At 40.6% G+C, this 25,954-nt stretch overlaps 1 protein-coding gene across 6 annotated transcripts in view; it reads right to left on the minus strand.

Annotated features, from left to right (window-relative positions):
• Positions 1 to 25,954, minus strand: part of EPB41L2 (erythrocyte membrane protein band 4.1 like 2) — a 208,537-nt gene that overhangs the window by 38,638 nt on the left and 143,945 nt on the right. For all 6 annotated transcript variants that reach the window (XM_040627795.1, XM_008691101.2, XM_008691106.2 and 3 more), the window contains 7 exons: positions 25,359 to 25,434; positions 21,968 to 22,186; positions 20,522 to 20,609; positions 16,146 to 16,298; positions 15,517 to 15,614; positions 8,196 to 8,368; positions 3,035 to 3,207 (listed from right to left, as the gene is read on the minus strand). In XM_040627795.1, coding sequence (XP_040483729.1) covers positions 3,035 to 3,207; positions 8,196 to 8,368; positions 15,517 to 15,614; positions 16,146 to 16,298; positions 20,522 to 20,609; positions 21,968 to 22,186; positions 25,359 to 25,434 — 980 coding nt within the window. The remainder of the gene's footprint in view (positions 1 to 3,034; positions 3,208 to 8,195; positions 8,369 to 15,516; positions 15,615 to 16,145; positions 16,299 to 20,521; positions 20,610 to 21,967; positions 22,187 to 25,358; positions 25,435 to 25,954) is intronic.

Here is a 25,954-nt window from a genome sequence, read left to right on the forward strand (position 1 = left end):
CAGACCACACTTAGCAAAACAAAAACGTCCCGCACACGTTAGCACCAGCCTTGTAGTGCAGAGGTAGCCTGATCCAGGGGTAAAAACCCTCAAACTGCACACCTGATCTTGAAAGGACACTAAGTAGCCCAACCTTATGGCAAACAGTCTAAATTTTCAAAAAGCTGTGTTTCATTTTTCATATGTATTTCTTAAAGATAGAGTAGTATCTTCCTTACAAAACCTGACAGTGACTCTTTCATAAAACTACATGATTTAGAGTTAAAAAACAAAAAACAAACAAAAAAACTACCTGAAATTCATCTGGTTCCCAAATGCTACAGTAACAAGGAGAAAAGGAATTTCTGAGATTAGACCTATAAATGTCAGGAGTAAAGGTTACATATGCGTCCTCAGAAATGCAAGAACAAGCTTGGCTTTCTGACGAGAAAGAACGATACTAAGGAGTTCTACTAATACACATCAATTACCGTTATGTCCACTGCTTCCTAAGTTCTATATTGGAACAAGTGTCCATCCTAAAGGAACAGCATTGATAGTATTGATATTTGTCTGCAAAACAAACAGACCCAATATGGTTTGTTAAGGGCAACACAGGTTTCCTGTTATTTTTTTGTCTTGTTTTGTTTTGAAGACCTAGTATGGTCTGGATATTTACAAAATAATCCATAACTTTGCTCTCAACTTCGAATGTGTGGACCTGGTCCATGAACATCATTGACGGGGAAGTACTTATTTACATGTATTTCTCATGCACTAAAACACCATGTATGTGAAAATGTGTGGATCATACTATTTTGAGGGTAATCAGTGGTGAAATTTATGCACATGTTTACACTCTACATTAGGAAGATGCAGTTTTGTTGACCCACAAATTAAAGCTTATGTAGGAGTGCCAGCAACGGCTTCCTCTTCCTCTGTTTTGTCATTCAAGTCACAGTCGTAAGAAACATTGAAGGAAGTGGCTTTAGCCTCCAGATAGCAGAGGGATAGAGCCAGAGGAAGGGAAAAGGTGAGAGAAAAAGGCACTGACTGAGAAGCAGAGAGAAGTAGTCCAAAGATGAGGATGAGGGAAGGAAGGAAGGAAGGGGAGGTAATAGGAAGGTAGTGCTGGACGTCGGCGGGGAGGAAGGAGACCCAGACCTTGGGGAGGCTGGGGAAGGCGAGATACCCATCTTCATCGAGAAGGGAGGGGAAGCCAGGTGGGAAGCATTTGCAGAAACGGAAGGAAAAGGACCCAAATTCAGAACCCTTGTGGTCAGCCTCTTTTCGAGGCTTCTCATGGGTGGGAGGACAGTCAGGCTGAGGAGGGACTGCAACAGGACCCGAGACAGAGTCAAGGGTGGTGACGTCACTGTCCCCCTGCTCTGACGGCTCACCGGTAGAAGGGAGCTCTAAGCTGTCTAGTGTGATCTGGTCGGCCTCCCCAAAGGGGTCTTCCTCCGAAATGTCTGAAAGCAAGTCCACTTCAGGGACTGGCAAAAGGTTTGGGGAAAGAGATGAAACACAGCGAATGAGCGGTGAGGGTGGGCACATGGAAACAGACTATTCTCGGGAGCAAACCCATGATTGGATGTGAAATCGCACAACAATACAGATACAGTCAAAGGAGAAACAAAGGCAAGAGAGAAAGAGAAGAAGAAATGGGCAGTTAGTGAAAACTTGTACTTGCAAATAGGGACTGTTATTAACACAGCACAGTTAGAACATGAATTTAATGATCCACTTTTAAAGAGAAAAACTGGACTACTTTTATCACGTAAAATTTATAGGTATAGATGGATTTAATTATTATTTTCTGACTGGTTGCAAACAGATCCAATGAAACTCAAATAACATTCTTACTTTCAAACCCAGCTGACAAGCATTCAAAGCATTAGCAAAAAGACCAGCGCACACAGTCATTTGCTGAAGCAGAATTTCCTTTGGAATTTAAAGTAACTTTTTAAAAATAACTGCATGTATCAAATTAACTAGGCAAAATGGTAAGGAGACTCTGAAAGGCTGAGCTCTTGTGTTTCAGATGTAAGCAGTCACTCTCCTGGGGTTCTCATGAGCGTAATTATAAAAGATTCTGACTTTTCAATAGTTGAAGGATATCTTGTTGGCCATGATTTCTGTTATTTTTAACTGAATGATTTTCAACCAAATAATTCTTTTTGGTATGATAGTCACAAATTCTTTAACAAAGGTGTTCAGAGGACTTGATGGCCAAGTTCTTGGAGTGTTAAGGGCCAGCATGGTCTCCGAGCCCTGCTCTATGCTGACCCACTGGCAGCCCCTTCATCTAGTAAGTTCTTCATAAATTCATGTTGCAGGTCTTTACATTTTTCAAAAGTTAAAATTTAGAGAACATTATGAATCTATAGCAGAATTTCATTTCCTTCTTGTGTTCACTTCCAATGTTATGTATAAAAAAGGTGCTTTGTGCAGACACAGAAGAGAGATCCGATGAACTCAAAGCCTCTTCAAATCTATCCCCAAGTGACTTTACTTGCCCAAGGTAAAAAGGTATCATAAAATCGTGACATATTTGAAAACACAGTATAAGTTACTTCTCCATTCACTATGGTGTCTGCCCCAAATAAGGAGATAAGCAACACACCATCTTCTCATTCACTATTTACAAAACAATCATCCTTTGCTTAAGAATTTCTTCTTCATCAGTCAGAGATTAATGAAAAATAACATTTTTCATAAAGACAAAATAAATATAAATTTCAAATCACATAGCTCTTATAATACAGGGATTTAACTAAAAAGGATGATTTTGAAGACAGTCAAAAATTTTAGGTCACTAAATTACTTGCTTGCATTAATATAATTTACATTGAAATATTTTGCTTTGAACAACAATCAGAAAAATGTTAGAGACCCTGTTCAAACCAGTAGGAGCCTACATATTGGGAATTTATATCAACAGAGAACATATACTGACTAATTTTAAATCATACCTGAGTTCTGAAACGATAAATGGAACAGCCTCTAGTCTAAGTACACATTTAAAATCACATTTTCTACTAATTTACCATACCTTTCCTTCAATGAATTGCACATGTGGGGCTTTAGCTGGGCTTCTGAGGTCCCTTCTGCCATCCCCGTCTTGTACCATGGCAGTACTGACAACTTCGGGGCCGTATGCTGAAATCTCCCCAGCAGGACCAGGAAAATCCTTCCTAAGACTTTGATCGACAACACCAACTGGAGCTAGGAAAGAAGGGTCACTTGGGATTACTTCAGGATATTTCAATGGTCAAACTTACACAGATAAACAGGCAGCATGCAGACATTTAACAGGAACATTGCCTGAGCTCTGAAGATACCAACATATCAAAGCCATTTTTAAACTTTTACCAAATTCTAAATATATTCTGAATTTTAACCCATTAAACTACACCAGGCCCTCAAATCAGATTTTTGAAGGATATAGAGTCCGATCATGGGATTGGCCAGTAGGAGGAGCTCTAAGACCAGCTGAAACAGACATGGGGCATAATGTCAGAATCCCAACGTGAGCAGTATTTGAATTCTCTATGGTCTCTTTAATCTTGCCTGAACTTATTTCTGAATCTATTTACTGCAACAGATAATTAGAGTTTAAAATGACTTGCTTCAATAAGTTTTTAGGATTTTTCCATAAAGGAATCTTTAATTTGAATACCATTCAAAACTGTGACAAGACAGTAAAGGTCGATATTATAGAATTAAATTCAACGTTTAACAGTTTTCATTTTTCTAACCTCCCCCCTGAATGCCTCAACTTGACCTACAGTAAGTCTAATACATACATACCCTCCTGACCCAGCAAACCTGGCCCTCATGTATTTCCTTCATCCCTCTTGCAGATGAACAGGAACGTGTTTTGTGGTTGAAATTTCTGTCATACGGCAGATCAACCTAAGACCACATCACATTTCAACAAATGCAAGTGGGGAGCAGCGATAAAGCCTCTGTCCACCTGTAGCTTCTCCCCCAAGACCCCAACCACGGAGGTTACTTCACCTGTATAAAAAGTGCTTGACTGACAGGGTGACCGACATTGGTTCTATGCCCCCACAGAAGTGCAGTAAACACAAAGGCCTCTAGGTGGCAAGCTCCTGGAGGGCAGGGATGTGTGCGATCCGCCATATTGAACTGCAGAGGCATCAAGCACCTCTAATCTGTGTGTTACAAGAAACCTCTTGGCCCACACCCTTCCTATACCCTGTCCAAACCTTCCTTCTTCCCCAGCCTTGCCTTTTTCACCAGATACCATACTCATATTTGCACCAGTTACCCAAGCCAGAAACCTTGATGCCTCTGGCCTTCATCCCTCAACACCATCAAATCCAACTGAATTTAAACGTGGCCAGTTCTTCCTCCTCTATTTTTACCGCCCCGGGCCATTTGAAGACTTTGACAGTCCTTGAGGACTCACACTTTTGAAAGCCCACACCAAAATCACAAATGAACTCACATCTTAAGTTAAGTATAAATATTTTCCAGGATTTTTAACTTTTGGGATGATTTTAGTAATTTTCCCTTGGAAAATCTAGGACTATGAGTAACTCTTTTAATTTATGATTATGATTTCTAAGCACCCATTACACATAATGAAATAATTGCAAAATGGGAAACTCTGACCTAGTAAGGATATCAAAATGTTAATGAATATCAAATTTAAAGTTATATAATGAAGTTGACAAAATATTTATTTTGCATGCTTTCAGATGCTTATTAATTTCAGTGTGTAGGGGAGGATGCGTGGGTTGTTTTGGTTTTGTTTTTGTTTTTTGGGTTTTTTTTTTGCATTTTGAAGCGAATAAGACCCATTTTTAGGTCTTAGGCACTTGTAGAACCCTGAGAAGCCTGTAGGTCCCAGGCACTAAGCTTATGGTGTCAAATGGCTAAATGGCTACTATCATCCAAGGCAAGATCCCCATTCCTCTCACCTGGAGTATTCCTAACCAGTCTGCCTGCTTCCTCTCTTGTTCTATCAATCATTCTCAACATTGCACCAAGTGATTTTTTAAAAAAGGTAATACCATGCACTTGCGTGCTTGTATAAGTGTGTACACGTGTGTAACACACACACACTTCAATAGCACTAGAATAAAACCATATTCTTCCTCATGGCCTGCAAGGCCCTGCATGATCTGCCCCCAGCCTACCTCTCCCCATCATTTACAAAGCTCTAACTAGCCTTCTTTCTGTTCCTGGACTATGTGTCAAGCTCTCCCTCATCTTATAACCTTCGGACCGGCTGTTCCTGTATCGGGAATGCTTTACCTCCTGCTCTACGCGTGGCTAGCTCCTCCTCCTCCTTCAAGTCTCAACCAAAATGGTTCTTCCCCAGATGGGCCTTCCTTCTCCCATGACCCAATCTCAGATGGCTGCTTATTATATTCTCCATTTTCAGGACGTCACTGCCTCCCCCACTCTCAAATGCGTCTCGGCTGTTCTCTTAAATGACTGACTTGACTCCTTTTTGGTTTGAATTTCTAATCTCGGAATCCTACTGTTCTAAAAAAGCTGTTCTAGACTGATTGTTATTTTAATGCTCCATCTTAGATATCACATTCATTTTTAGGTTGCATGCAAGCACTGGAAGATTTTAATTTGTCAAAAAACCTTAAAGTAAGGAATATTTATGAATCTGAATTAGTCTGGCGTAACTTAAAAACTAAATGGGACAAGAAAATACAACACATGTCAACAACAGCAACAAAAAGGCATATTGATGGGGAGTGGTGGTGAAAATAAAGTTCAGTACCAGGTGACAGCCTCGCTTTGCTTTGGAAGGGAAAAAGCCTATAATCCCTAACCAAATAGTTCACTGGCTGTCTGGTCATGTATTGGCACGAAAAGCCTTCTATTTTTCACAATAACACAATAATCCTTTTGATGACTTGCCCATCTGATGAATTACAGTGTCCAAAACACAAAAGGAAAAATAATGGATCACTGTGCCATGTTTGTTGCTTTTACTTGTAAAAATCATTGTTTTCAAATACAGACCTACTATAACCCTCTGCACTCACCACTCATACAAGATGGTGGGTTTCCTTGAGCAGTGTTTATGTATGTCAAAACACAGTGGTTTACTGCTCTTTCTAAACTCTAGAATTTGCAATGTAAGAGTTATAAAGCCTCACAGTTTAAAACAAAGGCTGAAACAGACAGTATTCCACAAAGACGAATGACTTCTCTCAGGGCATTAACCAACACTGACTACAGTTATTCAGCGTTTATATAAATTCTCTGTGGTGAGGGGCCAGGCTTGTGAAATACTTCCATGAGCAGGCACATCTTTCGCAGTTACTTGAAAAAAGTGCTCAGTTGTTGATGAGCTAAAAGATACACTGACAGCTATCATACATTAAAAATTCACTGAATTTAAATTACTCCATTTGGAAATGTGGACATTTATTTGAACCACAGTTTATGACCCCCTTGCATATTTGTCATCTCAAATTTATATGGAAGACTCTCCAGAATCAAGATGTAATCACTATATTATACAAAATGCCCACCAACAAATCCCTGGTCGTCGCTCTGTGTGTCTGCCTGGATCTGTTTTCCAAGTTTATTCCGGAAAAAATAGATCAAGGCCAAGGAGTGTCAATCCTTCATTAATGAGAGCGCATTTTTAGAATCAGACCTATAAACACAGAGAACTGATGGTCGCCAGAGAGAAATGGGGCAAGGGATGGGCAAAATGGGCAAAGGGCAATGGGAGACACAGGCTTCCAGTTACAGAATGAAATCATGGAGATAAGACATACAGAAGAGAAGAGACCGTATTTTGGTCAATGATACTGTAATCGTACTGTATGGTGACGGACGGTAGCTTCACTTGTGGTAACACAGCCTTACACGGAAGTTGAATCACTATGTTGTACACCTGAAGCTGATGTAACATCAACTATACTCAAAAACTCAAATTATATATATATACATATGTATGTATATATATGAATGCATTTTTATCTATTAGCATATCTGTTTCAGCTACTTAAAATACAAGTTGTTCTAGTTCATATTTCAGAAAAATGTCAGTAATAAGAAGCAACCAAGAAAGGTTCTCAGTGATCAATAATAGTGAAACAAATTTTTAAATTTAATATTGCTATTTTTGTATATGTTTTGAGATTAACCAAGCAAAAAATGTTGGAAAACTACTTCTGAGAGAAAGTCATCCACATCAATTACTTTCTTCCAGGCAGAAAGTAAAATGAAGTCTCTTATAAAGCATTCTAATATAAAATTAACTTTAGCTCCTTTACAGAAAACCTGCTATTAACCCAAAATTAGGATAGTAAGATACATATATGAAGGGAAGGAACATCAATTTATTTTCATATGTAAAATATATAAAACTATAATTATGTAGCTAATTCTAATAAAACAATATACAAATTTATACATATCTCCCTCCCCCTCCCCCTCCCCCTGAAGAACTACTGATTACACTGTATTTCCTTTCCTTTTGTTAAAGCACTATATTTCAACTAATCTTTGGAAGTTGTGGATGGTCTCTCATATGCTAGAAAGTTTGGTAAGCTTCAGTAAGGGTTTTTAAACTCATAAAATTAGAACACTTCAGGGGCGCCTGGGTGGCGCAGTCGTTAAGCGTCTGCCTTCGGCTCAGTGCGTGATCCCGGCGTTATGGGATCGAGCCCCACATCAGGTTCCTCCACTACGAGCCTGCTTCTTCCTCTCCCACTCCCCCTGCTTGTGCTCCCTCTCTCGCTGGCTGTCTCTATCTCTGTCAAATAAATAAATAAATAAATCTTTAAAAAAAAAAAATTAGAACACTTCAAGTTCCTTTGAATAAAAGTTCTTATGTTATCATACTTTCAAAACCCTTGGAATTCCACTTTTGCCACTATTTAACAAGTTCAAGAAATTAAGACACATAAAATACATCACAATTAAGTCAGATCAGTAACAGAATGTTTGTCCAACATATTATCTACGAGAATGCTCAATATTTGCGTACACTGACAGTACAAAGAAAATTTAGGTTCAAAATGACAGCTGCAAAATACTATAAAACTTTTCTTGTGAGTATAAGAAACACCATTTTATTTTCTCAGAAAAAATATCTATCCCTCTAGAATGTTTCTGAGGACCTCATTAACTACATCAACACGTTCTGATCCACTGGATTAGAGAAAGATTAAAGGAATCCAAACTATCATAAAGGTGTTTACCTCCATCTAGACTCCTGGAGACCCGTTTGCTTGAGGTGCGCTCGAAGTGCGGCGCTGGCCTGTCAATGAGGGTGCTTGCCTGACGGGTCTGGGCTTGGGTGCGGCCACTGTAGCGGAATTTGGACCCCAAGGTCAGGAACTTGGCCTTTGGTGGCTGCTCTGGAGACACAAGCCTGTAGGGAGAAAAAAAGAACCGAAATAGGAGCCTTTATGAATCTTCTTTTTTAATAAACGTTGAAACTTTATATTTTAATATCCCATTTTACTAAGATTACTCAATTTAAAGACCAAAAAGGCTGCCTAAACTTTCTAATGAAAAAGAACATTATTTATAAACCCTCCTACATACAGAGCTTTAGGACAGTGATAAGATGACTAAATCCACAGTCATGTACCCATGAGTAATATGTTTCCCTCAACCTGAACACAAGAGCAGCTGTTCTCAGTGTATATCAAAGGCTATTTATTTGTATTAGCTTAAATCATTTATATAAACACATATGTCTGAATTCTTGCTCCTAGCTATAAGTGCCAAGTGGCAATCCATTACCATTAGTAATTCTCAATATTTATGTCTATTTCTCCTGGGAAAGAACATCCAACTCAGGAATCCATTCCTTCAAGTGATGCTTTCCCATGAAGAACACAGCACACAGTACATCTGTAGAGCTGACTAACATCCTTTCTTGCCAGCACAATTCCGCTGCTTACACCCTGGGCTCATGATAAATGAGGGCAAACTTTCTTGATGTCAAATACTTTCAGACTTATGCAAAAGTATGTTTTTAGTAAATAAGCCAATCTCGTCTGGCATACAACTGGAATTGTCTCACTTCCACTGTCTAATCACGAGTTGGCAAAACGTCTTAACAAAAAAAGATAACCTTGGAGCTCTTATAGGATTTATTAAACAAGACGGCTTTAGTTGACAATTCCAGAATATGAGTTCCATCAAAATTTTTCCTTTCACTCTCCAAGGAGTGATTTCTTAAAGAGTTCATTACCATTTCAAGTATTTTTAGACCTTTAGCTCCGTTGTGTTGTTTGTTTGTTTGTTTTAGAACCCTTCTGCTAAAAAGCAACAAAACAGATTCTAGTCAAGCTAAAGCTACCTGTGATAATAAAAAGAGGCGATCTTCCATCAATTCTCAATGATATTAACCCAGAAAAACAAAGATTTGGGATTAAACTGATGAAAGAAGAACCAATACTCTCTGGCCCTCTTAGTGGTAATCTATTCACGTAAGGAAGCAGAAGACTTTCTTGAAAACTTCCTTTTTCTACCAAAAGATTCTCAAAGGAGACACACATGATGCTGCTGAGAAAATCTACTCTGATGATGGCCAGTGCCTCAAATTGTACTTTGGGAAAAGCTGCATATTCTTAAATTAGAATTCTGGAATACTAGAAATTTAGGCCATAACAGAACTCTTATTTGTGCTCTGAATTATTTTTCTCAAACAGCTGAGGAAACTAAGGCACAGTAAGATTAAATATCTCAGCATCCTGATCATACATAAGAGAGGCAGGGTGAGAAATGTGGTCATTTACCATGCACACTCTCTCTCATTGAATATGACAGGGTTTCCCTACCTAGCAAGCCAGTTAAAGAGGATCTAAGAATGCTCTGTAAGAAAGCAATGATCTATAGAAAAGAAAGGGTCAATGGCAGGCTCATCATGGCAATAATAAAGAAATATCCATTCTTGGGGCACCTGCGTGGCTCAGTCAAGTGTCCAACTCTTGATTTCAGTTCAGGTCATGGTTTCAGGGTTGTGAGGTCGAGCCCCACAACCGGCTCTGCACTGATCGTGGAGTCTGCTTAAGATTCTCTCTCCTTCTGCCCTTCCTCACTCTCTCTCTCTCCCCTCCCTCCAAAAAAAAAAAAAAAAAAAAAAAGCAAGAAATATTCATTCTTGAAAAACAAGTTAGCTAAATCACATGTATCTTTACCATCTATTCATGAAGTAGACTCTATAGTTAATGGAAGATCAACCAGAGGAAAAAAGAAGCATTTCTAAAGAATACTTCAAAGGGGAAATAGATATTGGTGACCCCAAAAGAAACTACCCCATCCCCCCAAATTATTAAACTAAAGACAAGAGTTGGCAAGGATATGGAGAAATTGGGACTCTTGCACACCACTGGTGGGAATGCACAATGATAAAGGTTCTTCAAAACATTAAACATAGAATTACCACATGATCCAACAATCCCACTTCTGGATATTTATCCAAAAGACCCCTGAAATCGGGATCTTGAAGAGAAATTAGTAGCACTCCTATGTTCATTACAGCACTATCTGCAATAGTAAGATGTGGAAACAACATAAACATCCACCGAGAGATGAACGGATAAAGAAGACGTGGTCTATGCGCAGAGTGCTATTCGGCCTTACGAGAAAAAGAATTCTGCAACACGCAACAACATGGATGGATCTTGAGGACATCATGCTGAGTGAAACGAGGCAGACATAGAAAGACAAGTAGCACGCAATCCCACCTGCACGAGGAAGCTAGAACAGTCAAAGTCATAGATTCAAAGACTGGCATGGTGGTTACGGGCTGGCAGGAGAGGGAAATGGGGAGGTGTTAGTCACTGGGCATAAAGCTTCGGCAAGGATGAGTAAGCTCTGATGCCCACAGTCAACAACAGATCATACGCGTGAAGTTTAAGAGGATAGATCTCATGTTATCTGACCCAATAAAGTGTAATTATTCAAAAACAAAATAAAAAACGGGAAGTAAAGAGAAGAGTGAGATTGGGGGTACCTGGTACCCATCTGTATGGTCACCTCAGTTGACTGCATGTCTCAACCAAAGGCCAGGTCTTCCTAGAACGACCAGCTTCACATGAGGATTTACTGGTAGCTCTCATTTCCAGTTCCAGTAACTGCTCCCCACCCCCAGAGTGACAACACCCCTTTAGGCCTAGGGGTGTTATCAAATCCTACTCACGAAACCCTACTCAAATTAAAAAAAAAATTTTAAGCTAGAAACAGGATACCTGCTTGTGGGAATTATGAAAAATCTTAAAGGATATATAGGTAAAGAGATAGATCTTTTTAAAGATTTAACTGTCCTCTTCTTTTACAAAATTAATTGAGCTCACAAAGAATGAAAACCGAGAAACTTCAGTCTTCAGAAAACAATTTTAAACAAAATTAAGAAAGCCTCCATTAGTGTTTTCTGACTTTCTGGTTATTAGTTTACCTTATATAAATTCACATGGGTCTGTGCTAGGTCCCATATGCAGCAGGTGCTCAATAAATACAGGCTGGATCACTAGAGAGAATCCCATGGTCACCGTTTCCTAGAGGGCATTTGAATTTAAGTAGCCAGAAAATCCTATGTCTACCTGTCTATTTTTCAGAATCCCCTTTCTTACTACATAGTCACAGCCTTGAAGAACAGCTTTTGAATTCTCTTATGCCGGGTTGTTAGAGAAGGGAAGTTGGGCTATAAGTTCTAGAACTTCTAACACACAGCAAGAACTACTGCTGAATATTTCAATCTTAATTTAATAAATAAAACAATCCCACTGCTACAAAAAGCCCTTTGTAAAATGAAGTTGTTGGTTTTATTTTTTCCCCCAGTTATGAAAGCAGGCTCTCATTTATATAGACTGGGATATGTAACCAGTTAAATATCTAAGTCCAGGTGAGGAGAATTCTATATAACCATATTTCTTTACTCTAAAATTTGTTTTTCTTTAAGAGAGCAGATGATTGGTTGCCATTTAAATACATATCAGATTATCCACTTATGCATTTTGTAAAAGATATTTCAAAAATATAAATCCAAGAAATACAAGGCAAGTATTTTAAAGGCATATATCTATCTATCACAATGTAAGATTAGGAAAGTCGTTAACTAGAGGATTTTTATTTTATTTCAACTTGAGATAAAATACTTCCTTGCCCAAGTGGCACTGATACACGCACACAAAATATTAACTTATAGATTAATTTTCTGACAACAAAGAAATCCTTAATTAAGCTGCAATTAAATAGAAGCAAATATCAAAACAAAAATGGACTGGACACAGACATTTATTAGCTTTTCCTAAAGAATTTTGGCAGCTTAAGTCAATCGTAATGCAAATAAATTTCCTCCCAAAATGTAGGCCAAGCAATAAAATGTTCCAAGATCACTGAACAATCATTTCATTTTGACCTTACTTTTATTTACTGACCAAGACCCTACCTTCATAAAAACAACATCAAAATCAGTACAAGACCTTGATCATTTCACTTTTGGGAATTTAAAAACTATAAATAAGGACCTAATTATTCTAGAGGTTTAATGGTCCTGAGCAAGATAACCTAAAGACACCTCACAAATCAACTGTTACATGTTTTACTGCTTAAGAAGCACAGTAACATTTTAATTTTATAAAAATCTTCCCATTATAAATCAAGTCTTATTTATGTCTTGACCTGTGGAAAGTAAAGGAACGTTTTAAGAAAACCCCCATTTCAGTTACTAAAATCAATCAGACACTTAACAATAAAGCTCTCTATGAAGCGGCAGATGACACCAATTCACTTGGAATTACGCTGGTCTACAACGCCAAGTTTAAAGGACAGTTTAATGCCAAGCTGCGGGAACCTCATGTTAATCCTGTTTATGTGCCGCCACCACCGCCACCACCAAAGCAGTGGGGGTTCGGGGTGGGGGGAGCACATCCGCTGTGCATACGGTCGGGGAGTATAGCACAGCGGGTGTGCAGTGGGCACCGTGAGCTACATGGCCTGGCTCTAAGTTCCATCTCCACCCATGACTGTCTCCACAAACACGAGCACGTTTCTTAACTTCTGCTTCGCAGTTTTTCCAAACAAAGTGAAGATTACAACGATGTTGTAAAGATGAAAAGAATTGATCCATGTACAGCACTTAGAAGGGTGAAAGGCCCATCAAACAGGCAGAGAAGAACAGCACCTTTATTATTATGCTCTTGTTCCACTAATATTAGTCTGGCTGAGTGGCTATCAATCAATAGAAAGATCTGTGTCTTCAATGGCTTCAGTCTGAAAGCCATTTTAATTTTCTGAAGAAATCACTTGCATCTTTTGTGATAAAAACAGAACAAAATCCAGATTTGATTCAAAGCACTCTGCAGACGAATTATGAGTGCCCTGCTGTAGATACACTGCTTCCTGTCATTTGTAAGAAAAGTTATACAAGGTTTAAAGATCTAAAACCCCTTTTGTTAACCATTATCTCCAAAGTCGGCAGAAGTGAACTGGTCTTTTAAATTGGAGTTGTGGTATGTCAGCAAAAATAGAGAAACCTGAGGCTTTGAAGGGCTAACAGACATTTCGGAAACACTTGCTAGAACACCAGAGGAAGGACAGCACAGAGGTGACCAGTGTGGGCTTTGGAATCAGAGCCAGGTCCCCAGCTCTGCACAGGTGCCTGGCCCCTGTGCCCTTTATGGGCACCCGGCTCTGAGTCACTTGCTCAGTGGGGGTGAGCAATAAGCGAGATGGTACGATGGAAAGCAAGTGGTTATGTGTCTGACAACAATATACGCTCAATGAATGCAGCACCTGTCATTTCTAAAATAATGACTGTTTCCATCATCATTACCTGACAGGAAAGCCTGCTGTCTGTCCTGCCTTGACCTGTGTCACTCATAAATGTCATCTACTTGCTTTATTTGAGGCAGTCTCGTGTTGTCTTGAAGAGAAATTTGTCATGGCTACCAAGAGAAATTATAAACTTTTTAAAGATTGATATACTCAGTGTAACTATGTCAGATGGATTCAAGTATATTTTATGAGTTACATTTCTCTAAAATGAGTATAGTAGAGCAGTCTTGAAAAGATTATGTATCAATTTAACTTGAAAGAGTCACTTGTACCAGCAAATAATTCACCTTAAAAATAGCATACTGTAGTACCAAACTAAGAATAATGAGGATACTGATGGTGAAGAGAAACATTATTACATACCAGGAATAGTTCTACATTTGTTTCGTGTGTTTTCTCACTTACTTTTCAAAGCGACCCTATAAAGGTAGGTATTATTATTACTATTGCACGATGATGGATATGAGACTCAGAAAGGTCAAGTTACTTACCCATAGTCACACACCCAGTGTGTGGTGGGACAGGAGTAGCAAAGCAAGAGTCCAAAGCAAAAAACTTCAAGATGGGGCGTCTAGACATAGCTATATAGACCACAGTCATATGAACTGAGGAAATAGGGAAAATGACCAGCTTAGAAGAGTAATGTAGATATATGCCCTTGAAGACAAAGACAAAGGGAGACAGGACCCCCAAGCTAAAGATAGCTAGAGGGTCTAAGGAGATCTTCTGGTTTTCTTATTTGTCTATTTTGGTTTTTAAAGGAGTAAGACATGGACATGTTTATTGGCCAAAGAAGTCAAAGGCACTCACTGGAGAGCACATAATGTACAAAGCATGATTCTACGTGAGGCATAAAATGAAGGATCAAGACTCCATAGGGAATGACTACTTCTTCCTTGAGACAGAAGTAGAGGGAAAGAATGAACAGAAAGAGGGGGGAATGCTACATAATTATGGTAAAAGAGGGAAAACAGAGGGCATGCAAAACTGAGAATGCTCATGACCACAGCTTTTATAATCCGTGACCCACACAAAGAGGGCATCTGAGCAGAGGGGCCAGGCTCCTAGGGACTCAGGAAGCCCATGTATATTATAATGGCAAGGGAAGTAAATGGTTCAACTGCCCGGTAGCTCTGAGGATCCAGCTGACATGGGACATAACGGATCCGTAGTAGCACTAATCCGGAGCGGTGCGATTTTCTCTTGCAAGGAATGAGAGTGTATACCAGGATAGCTGCTGTTGAAGGCAGCATCCGCAAGCACAGATACGGATGTGGTGAGGTCGAGACACGGCACTGACCCAGGACCAGCAGCCTGGCAGGCTGATGTGCACGAACGGCACGTGGTTAGAACGTCCTGACAGTGTAGCAAAGGGACAGACCCCCAGGGTGTGGGCTGGTTTGGGAAAGAAGTTAAACAGGAGGGAGCTGGTAAGACCAACGAAATGAAGCCTGTGATGAATGATGGAGGCAAGAGGAATGGGAGCCAGGTGTGAAGAGTGTGGTGACAGGAGGAAAGGCAGCTGTAGTCAGCGGAGTTTGGGACCACTGGAGATGCAGATCAGCTCTGAGTGAGGACAAGGCACGGCCAAGGAGATCTGGCACTGAGGAGAGCAAAAACCATAAAGTAGGGTGTGGCTGCATCTGTCCCTCTCCATGACACCCTCTTAATATGCACAGGGAACCAAGAGCTGTTCTAATGAATTTTAAGCTGTTGCATTAAAATTACCTGTAGAAAGTATGATGTTCCACGCACACTTTCCATAGCCGTTTTGCTGCCCGATGGTTTGGCAGTTTGAATCCAATGGTGCTCTCAAATTGTTCGAGCTAGAATAAATCAAAAAACTAAATCAGCATATTTCCTTAAAAGTTGATTAGAAGCTACTGAAAAACATGGATTCAGATGTTTCTGTAAGAAGTTAGTTCTTCTTGAAAAAAGGAGACATTCCTACATACAAAATGAATTTTTCATAGACTGCAATACTAGTTTCTATGAAAATCAAGTACAACTATGGCCTCTAACCATGTCCACTACAACTCATTCTACCGCCTTCCTATTGATCTCTCTCACTTAGTTGTTTCGACAACAACATAATAACGGCCCCCCAACTATGTGGCAGGCACTTACTATTCCTTTTTGCTAAAAGTTAGGGGTGGCTCTTGCTTTTTATTTTTTTTTTAATAGCAACATGGAAGTTCATGCAGGTTTATCATTAAGAACTCTGCCCTTTTGTGCCATGAAAGAATAGTTCACTTTATTAAAATTCAGTGGGAAAAAATTCAGTTATCCCATGGCCATAAAGAAGAACACTGACCAAAGCTGTTTAGATATGCCCAGGCGCACATGACATTGCTTACCTCTGCTGGCCTAACTTTAATGTAGAAGTTACTGCGCTTATAGGAAATTTTCAAGATTTTCGGCCAAGCAAAACGATTGATTCTCAGTCTGTCTTTGTAAATGAGGAGCCCGTTAGCACACACACCCAGCTTGATGTCCACGCCTTCCGAGTCCTGCCAAGCATAAGCCATTTGACCATGGTTAGAGCTGTCAAAGTTACACGGGTCAGAAAGCTCATTATCCTCCTCCCCTTAAACCATGACCAGGAACACCAACTTTACAAGTTGGTATTTAAACCTCAGTGAGAGTACATGAGTTAGTAGAAACGGTAGGACACACAACATCTTAAATCTATTATCTTCTGGGATCAAATCTGATTGGTCAAAGAGGTACAGCCACCTGACCACAAAATACAATATTCTCCAAAAGGCATAACTTCTATGTTCCCAAGCCTGCCTGCAAGAGCTAATGGGGAAGAAGGGAAACAGAACTCAATGTAGACATTAAGAAGAGATGGGGTTTTCCTGGAGACTATTCCAGCCCTCAGGGACAGTGTGTCGGCCCACCCTCAGGTGCGGTCAGCCATTTTACTTCAGGCAAATTTATTTCAGGTGGACTATGCTAGCTAATAGCTGTTAAATTTATGCCTCTATTCAGCAAAATACCAATCCTTAAGAAAATTTCTCAACAAGGCTGACGGCTGCAATCTCTGAATTCTTCCGAGCTGCTCTTCAATAACTCAGATGGCTGACCTCTAGTCCGCATTACAGCATTGCTTTGGCTGCCATATTTCAACGGACCTCAGACTAGTCTTGAATTTATTCAAATGGTTTTCATTCCCCAGAATTTAACTTGGAATAGATGACAATCTAGAATAATCACAAGCCTGAATGATTTATTAAAACAAAACAAATTTACAGATAAAAGTGAAACAGCGTCTCCTCACATTGCAACTAATATTGAGGACCCAATACCCACAACACTCACAATACAGCCATTAACTTTTAATGGAAGAACTGGATCTCATTCGAGATATGTAAAATTGAAGATTATTTGGAGAGATTCACATTTTCAGGAATCATTTACAACATGGCAGAAATTCTTACTGAGGCTGCTGAAAAAACACCAGTTAACCTAAGTCTCAAATTCAATGGAAGTGTAACATTTCGACAGCCTTGTTATTGAATCGTCTGAAACAAATCAGGTTACCTTTTTAAAAATAGAAGTATAGTACTAAGTAACTGATGCCAAATGCTTTCTCCGCTGCCATACTTGACTAATTCATACTTACACATAAAATTACATCGGACAATCTGAGCAGATTTAAAAATCCAATCTATAAGGTGCTTTATTCACCCAAATCTGGCAGCCCCAATTCTCTCTAGGAACAGAGAAAAAAGCTGGGATGAATCAGGCACAGGTGCCCAAGCAACTTGGCACCAGCCAAAAATGATGCGTTTGCCAAAAACATCACTGCCATGGCCACAGGGAACAGGCCAGAAGACTGCCCAAGACAGCATGTTCTCACCACAAGTAAGGAGGCAACACTGACTTGAAACATTGAACAAAGTCATCTCTAGTCTGAAGCAATCTTTAGACAGGACACTGAAGCTATTTTATCGGACTTAAGAGTAAACACAATCTGGAACCGAGTAAATCGGTTCGTTCATTTTCCGTTGTTCCACATACTGCTTCAGAATGATCATATTTGTGTGAAAACAAATTACAGATAAAGAGTAACAAGTGAAAGGGAAAAAAGCGTGCCTTAGTCCTCCATATTTGACTTCTGCCATTCATTCAGCAACAAAGTCAGAAAAATAAACTAATAAAAAAGGAGCACCGTGTGTGCCTCGCTCACTGCCTCTCAGGAAGCTGCCTCCTATGCATACCAGCAGGATCCCAGGCCCTGGAAAGTTCTCGCAGATGAGAGAGAGGAGAGAGGGAAGGGAGGTCAGGGACAGGTCCCTGTGACAACTGCGGCTTCACGCATAGATCTCTCCTTCTGGGTTCTGGGAACCACTCTCTGCCCTCATTCCCTTCAGGGGAATTGGGAGGGCTGCTGGTATGAGCTCTGAGGTATTTTACTAGTCTCCTGGTTTCCCTGTACCTGTGTGTCAAGAACCTTCCACTCAACGCTCTTCGGCCTATCCCAATAGGAGTGTGCCATTGAGAACTCTTAATAAAAAAAATTTTTTTTACTTAAATATAATTGAGACAATGAAAGATGTATGAAGGCACAAACTTCAAACTCCACCAAAAGTTCTTTTAAACTGCTACAAACTTTCTTTTCAACAAGCGACAAGTATCTGCCTCATCAAATATTATCTGAGTCTATCAGATGGCAAACAGAATGAATAAATGAAAGTTATTCTGAATTTGTTTAAAAAGCAATCTGTCCTAACCCCATAGCAAGAATGGAAGTTATACTGAAACAGAGCTCACAACTTTTTTTACTTTTCTAAGGTCCACCTTAAAAAACCAGAATTGTGAAACTTCGCCAAGTATTGCCATCTAAGAATTGCTTTCTAACTAGTGATCAACAAATTAAAAAGTTTACACGTGCCCAGAGTAACAGGGTTTAAGAAGAGGAGAGACCCAAGGGTTTTTTGGACCCAAGCCATTCTCTCCTGCCTCCCCTGTCTGGGTCTCTCTGCTGACCCCACCTGTCTCCATCACAGAGAGAAAGGAGCTGGAAAACACACAAGTGGTAGGAGCCCTGTTTCACCTCCGACAATTTATCAGAAGGTATCAGGCAGATATGGGAATGCTTAACAATGTGTGGCTTAAGCAAGTCGTTCTCTGCACTCTGTCTTATGCAGTTGTAAAATAAAAAGACACTCAAATCTTAAATGAGGTGGTGTACGTGGAAGTACTTTTAAGAATTAAAGGCATCTAGGGGCGCCTGGGTAGCGCAGTTGTTAAGCGTCTGCCTTCGGCTCAGGGCGTGATCCCGGCGTTCTGGGATCGAGCCCCACATCAGGCTCCTCCGCTGGGAGCCTGCTTCTTCCTCTCCCACTCCCCCTGCTTGTGTTCCCTCTCTCACTGGCTGTCTCTGTCACATAAATAAATAAAATCTTAAAAAAAAAAGAAGAAGAAGAATTAAAGGCATCTAGCACCTAGCAGTTAAAAATGATGATGCCAGAGACTATTTACTGACATGGAAAAATCTTTCAACAGAGCAAGCAAAAAAAAAAGAAGCAATAAAAACAAACCCCTCACAAAATACCTGTAGCATGATCCTATTGAAAAAATGCCTCAGAGTTCAAGTGTTCAGAGATAGGTTTTTTTTTTAAAGAAAACAAGAAAAAGTATCAAAATAGCAATAGTGCTTACTTCTCCATAAAGAGATTTCAGTGTTCGTTTTTTCCCTTGTTTGCTTCTATTTTCTGTAATGTACACATATTACTTTTGTAACCAGGAAAAACAGAACAAAGGAAGAATAAAGAATAAAGGAAGCCACTGAGGAAAAAAGTGCTTTGCAAACATGAAGTACTATCAACACAACAGCAGGAATGATTAACCGAGGCCTAGGGAGGGAAGAGATCTTTGGGTGGGGGGCTTTCCAAGAGATTTCTCAATCATAGTTGGAGATTCCTAGGCTACGTGTAAGGACTGGCAGGGTCTTTGAAAACCAGGCAACCATTGGTTCCCTCCACGTGCTGACTCTGGACACATTTTTCAAAACCAGATCCACCTTCCGCCTTCCCTGCTGCTCTCCTCCTGGCTTATTCTACACTCTGATCATCTGGAATGTGGGTCATGAAGCATGTGATGCTTATTAGTGGCATCTGCCCAACTCAATCCCCTTCTCCTATCACCTAGGCCATCATTCCATCCTCTTCCCACTTCTCAAACTAGGTGGCAGGTGCCGCCCCCCCTGGAGCATGGGCCAGTCTCCTCCATCTTACAAGAGGTACCAAAACAGACCTGCAGAGAAGAGCCCAACCCTCGGGCTCCTTCACAAGCCCAAGGTTTTTTTCAAAAATGGTTACATCCATACTGCCTTTGCCCTTTTGTGGTTGCCAGGAACTGCTCTTCCCTCCCACGACAGAAGTGGGAGAGGGGCTGAGAGAGAGGCAGCACTGGACACAGCAAAAGCTGGGATGCAGAGTAAGTCAGGACAGGGGGTAAAGATGGCTGACAGGAGAGTCTTACGATACGTACGTATGAAAGGGAATTAATTGAAAAGACTGAGAAAAGAAGCAAGGCGAGAATAAATGTTCCTTCCCACAAGCATAAACCCCACCGTAAGTCACCAAAGAAATATATGGACACCCTAGGGTGAGGATGAATAGCCTTCTCCTAAAAGTGAGCTAGGCCACCCTAAAACTGGAGTCCTCTCAGAACTTCTGTCAACAGACAGGAAAGATGCCACTTCCCAGGACATGGACAGTACCTTGGCATGATGCAGGTCAACACCATACATGGAGAGCCTCTTTGCATTTTCTAAGAACTGAGAATCAGCTTGTGCTGGAGATAAGCCCCTGAGGATCAAAAGAAACAATATTAGCTTATTGGCAGGTGCAAAGCAAACGCGGCCAAAATGGGAAAGGAGCGTATGAGCTCGGAGAGTCCAGGGTGGAGAGAGTAACCCCGCAAAATCTGCCGACAAGCAGGAAATGGGAGAGAAGGCTCACCTCTGAACCTCGGGCATTCTTCCTCATAAGATAAAAAGGGTAAGGGTAGAGATTTAGGTTATCTTAGAAAATTGCTTTCAGCTTTTTTCCCACTGGGGAAATGGGTGCAACAGAAATTACCTAAGAATAGAAAAGTGATCTTGTCTTTCTGAATAGGGCAAATTCTTACTTCCTACTCCTTCGTTTCATTTCACCAGGATTAATCATAATACAGACCAGAAGTACTTGCATTTGATTTTACACCTATGGTAGTTAACACGTATCACCTCCTGCTCATACTAAAATTATTTCCATCCCTGTCTCTAGTCACAACTCCACAAATTTTCAGCTCCCACAGAGTGGGACTTCGTATTCACCACTTGCCAGTTCAAATTCAAATTATACAGTAAATACCTACTGAGTAGAATTGGAATAAAGTTACTATAATACTGTTATTATTTTTTTCAACAGAAAAATCAATGAATGTGGTCTGTTTAAAAATTTCTAATCTCTGAAAGTTCCTTTCCAAGCATTTTTGTCAAATTTTTACAAAATTTCAATCCTGCAATATGGGACAGACTCTAATTTTGTAGTGAGAGTTTTTTAAACTTGTGCTAAAAAAACACATTCATTTTCAGGAAGATATAAAAATTCTTAAAATGTAATATGGCATATTTACTATGGTATGAAGGAAGAAAGTAAAGTCTAGCTACTAAAGCAAAGGTCATCTTTTATAGAGAAAGCCCCTTCCTCCTAGACCCACGACCATACCCACTTCTGATCCAACGCTGAAGCCTCACTCTCTCTCCAGCTTTAGCAAATAGGATAATAAAAACAAAAGGCAGAATACATAGGAAATGACCCCATAGGAAATGTGGGTATGACTGCTGCACACGCGAGTGTGTGTGTGTGTGTGTGTGTGTGTGTGTGTGTGTGTTAGCAGACAGGTCTGGGAGGATGCGGAAGGAGATGTCCTAGAGAGAAGTAACTTCTCCCAACAAATGGAAACACTCAGGATCATGAGCACGGCTCTTCCTAGGAGAGTCATGAACACAATGAAAGGATATCGCAGGGGCCATAGGTTGTCTCGATTAGTACGAGGTGAGGTTCCAGAAGGAAAAGCTGGGCGCTCCCGTCAACTACGCTCGGCTGTCTAGCAAGTGTTAGAAGGGAAGCTGGTTAAATCTCCCATGGCTGTTCTCTCTCCCGGAAGCGAGTCACCAGACCTGTGGGTTTTGTGCAGCTCTGCCACCTTCTCTTCCAGCTCCTTCGTCTGCGTGGGGGCAAACTGGAAGTCACTGAGGTCACTACTTCCATGTTCTTCCGGATCATAGTCCCCAAGCTCAGCCTGCAGCGTGTACGATCCCAGGAGGGCGTGCGTCACGAAAGAGCAAGGCAGGCGGCCCGAGGCAATGTCCTGCCGGAGCTGAAGGCACAGGAAGTATCTGAGGAGCAAGGGGGCGAGAAGGGCAGGGAGACGTCAGTCAGGGCCGCCGCGCTCTCCGCCCCTGAGGTGTCGGGCTCCTCTGAAAACAGACGATATAGGCGCCTCTTTGCAGCCACAGCAGAAACCGTCTTCTCTAAGGAAGTCCCTCCAGCCTCCGCGGGCTCCTAACCTGCGGCTTATTTACAGCCAGTGAGTCTAACGGGCTAAGCAGTAGAATGGGGATTCAGACTGCTATTCTCATCACCACGTATTATTATTACAATGAAGACTGTTATGGCGGAGTAAAAATTCTAATCACTTAGACTGGTCTCCTTGGATTTAAAACCGTAATCAAAATTTGTATGTCCCTCCAAAGTTGTAAAGACGAATGAAATTTTAAAAACAGCTGCAGCTCTTTAAGCATTTGCAAGAAGAGCTAAGATCACCCACCCTTTATCCTTCCCTAGCCTTTCCATACTAATTTATTTTCCTGGAAAAGAAAATTGAACAATTATGAGGCAATCTGTAAAGAAAGCCCTTACTTGCCCGTTTATTCCACCTAAAGCGGCAGCTAATTCAGCTCAGAACAGAAAAAGCATGAGCTTCAGGGCCAAGCACAGCTGACTGGGCGACCTTGAGCAAGTTCATTTGCTTGCCTAGGGCTAATTCCCCACCCATAAAATGAGAGTTCTACCCCGCTTTGAAGGTGAGGATAAAAATTAGATAATATAAATAAAACATACCACATGTTACCTAGGAATCAATAACTAATAGCCATAATAATAATAATCTTTATAATTACAACGTTAAGTTATAAGAGTAGTTATTATTCAGTGTTCCAAGTGGTTTTACTACACAGTTAGTTATAAAACATTCTATTTTCCACTAAACGTCACACAGAACCACATTATTTATACTCTATGAGGAACTGGCGGGGGGGGGTGGCTACCAACTCCTTTGCTGACATTTTACAACCTGATTTCTACTCTTGAATTTAACTACTTGCTAATAAGATTACTATTGACCCCTCCAAACTAAATGGCCCCTCATTCTTGAAGGTCTTTTAGAGAGTGCCATGCCCATGAGCAGCTGGCCACCTTCTTTCTTTGTCCAGCTGGGGTCGCGGCCGGGCCCCCCCCCTTGCACTCTGCCCCACACATGCCAACTGGAGTGCTGCTGCCGGGCCAGCCCCATGGCTGTTGGGTCGGACAGCACAACCCAGCACATGCGGTCAGCCATCACCCAGTTCAGTTATACCTAGATTACCCCCGAGTCCGCTGTCAGGCAGGGCAGAGACCCAGCTTATCATCGGCCTAGTACCACGCTCAATAGTCTTCGGAGAGAATGGATGTCCCCTCACGGTCACTACAGTCTGAGGATTTTTAGGCACTGCATGCAGGAGCTCTCTTTCTAAGGAGGATTAGGCTCCCTTGATCCCTGAAAGACCACAAGCACACCTGCATTAACTCCAGAAAACTCAACTGTAAACTAGGATTCCAGGGTATCCTTTGATTCTCGAAGTCTAATCAAGAACAGTGCTAGTTCTCCACATTTTATGGCACTTTGAAGCCCTCAACACAGATTCCATCTATTTCTAAGATCTCATTGCTGTTTTTTAGATAATAGTCCTGACTTTTCACTTTGGTCCTTTCCTGCTTTCAAAGACAAAGTCGAAGGTCCAAAAACTTCCAACAAAAATCCCAACGGCTTCCTCCGTCTCCCAGCTCCATCTTCTTCACAGAGCAGGACCTGGCATCCTTCAAACATTATTTTGACCAGTGTTCTTAGACTCCTTAAAAGCCACTCACCTTCTAAATTTTCACTCAAGTCACGGCGAGGATTTCAGTCATGACATTTAGGCCACCAGACAGGTGGCTGGTCTCGGGCTGCCTGCCGAAGCTTTTAGTTATTAGCTCACCGAACTATCTCATTCCTCTCACCACACACAGCGAGACTGTTCAAGCCCCTTTTCAAAGAAAAACCAAAGCCATTACTGTACTGTAAATGGCAGTCACCAGAGGACCATCATCCCCCAAATTACTACAAGAAGTGTGCGTACAGAGAGGGCGCTGGGTCCCAGAGCCCCAAACTGTATCCAGAGCACATCAAACATGTTAAGTTGTATGCTCCCAAGCAGCTCACTGTGCAGTCATGAAAGCTACGGTTTATTAATGACTAGCTACAGCTAATTTGATCACAACTTACTTAGTATCAGAAAACCCCTAGCTAGCAACTGGTAGCAATGGGGAGAGGGGAGGGAAGACTTGTCATTTTTCCAGTCTTGGAAAGAAATCGGCATCATTCCTCTTTCACATGGGTATCGTGCACTCTTAAGCACTGATGGGAACCGATGTCTGACAACAAAACTGGATTAGCAGAAAGCATCAAGGGCACAGGAACCATTGGTATCAAAAGCAGAGTGTTTCAGTAAGACCCTGTGGTTTTCTAAAAGTGTATTCTGAACAGTTTCCCTTGGCCATGTAATCCATGCACCTATTCTTACCAAAGCTAGTAAGTCCTATCGCTGGTAACCAAGCTGAATAGGGCTAAGATGTCAATGCTCTTGTGGATTCAAATGTTCCTTGGTTACTATTCAAATACTCGGTCACTCTCAGAATCAGTAAATGCTCTCTTGCTCCTCGCCTGAATCTTCTATTTGCAACTTAAGCATCTGTTTGTATAACCCGAACAATCTCAAAGGAGATGAAAATGAAATAGCTATTAAGAAAGCTTACCTTATTAAGTTTCTTTCCCCTTTGAGGTTGGGGACTCCCCAAAATTGGCTTTTAAAAATAATTTCTTTTTTCTATCCTTCTATCACCTTTGTGATTGACAGGAGACAAGGACACAGGTACACAAGCATTATATAATAAAAACCATCTTAGCACTAACCTGAAATCTTAAATATCAATGATTTTTAAAAGTATAACATAAAAAAGTTGCCAGCAATATAATTAATGTTCCATTACTCAACTGTAAATACAGAAACTAAAGGAAAGTGAATAAAACTTTTAAAACTGGCAACATTTCCAACTCTTTCCAAGTAGACCCCTTTCCAAGTAAACTTCTAGAACTCAACTTATGAAAAAATATCTTGGTTTTAATCCTGAAATTAACATTATTCTCCCCAGGGACAGAAATAAATGAGAGCTGTAGGTAAAGATTTGTTTTAAAATAGAAGTATAAAGTACCTGGTGAGATCTTCAGTCAACTGAGAAGGATCAGGAGGATAAAACTTCACATTAAAGGTGAACAGCCAAGGAAGATCTGTAATTATTAAATATGGGTATTTATCCAACCAACAGAATGACCATTTATTTTGATAAAAATTAGAGGTTAATGTTCAAACACTACATACCAGTCCCACTATAAATCAGTTTGGAGAATTTCATTTTTTAATTCTAAGAAAACTATTCACAAAAACAATGAAAAAATTACATAAATAACCCAACATTAGAGAACAGATTCACTTTTGTTTTTAAAAGATTTATCTATTTGAATGTGAGAGAGAGAGCGCGCACATGAGTGGGGAGAGGCAGAGAGAGAGAGAGAGAAACTCAAGCGGACTCCTCACTGAGTGCGGAGCCCGATGCGGGGCTCAATCTCAAGACCCTGAGATCGTGAGCTGGGCTGAAATCAGGAGTAGGATGTTTAACAGACTACCCCACCCAGACACCCCAGATTCACTTTTTTTATAAACATTTACTAATACTTCAAATGTTTTGTATGGTGATATATTAATGCAAAAATTTTACTATAACCTCCATGTAATCATTTTAAGATTTGT

Source organism: Ursus maritimus, unplaced genomic scaffold, assembly GCF_017311325.1.
Source record: "Ursus maritimus isolate PB19 unplaced genomic scaffold, ASM1731132v1 scaffold_13, whole genome shotgun sequence".
Taxonomy (NCBI): domain Eukaryota; kingdom Metazoa; phylum Chordata; class Mammalia; order Carnivora; family Ursidae; genus Ursus; species Ursus maritimus.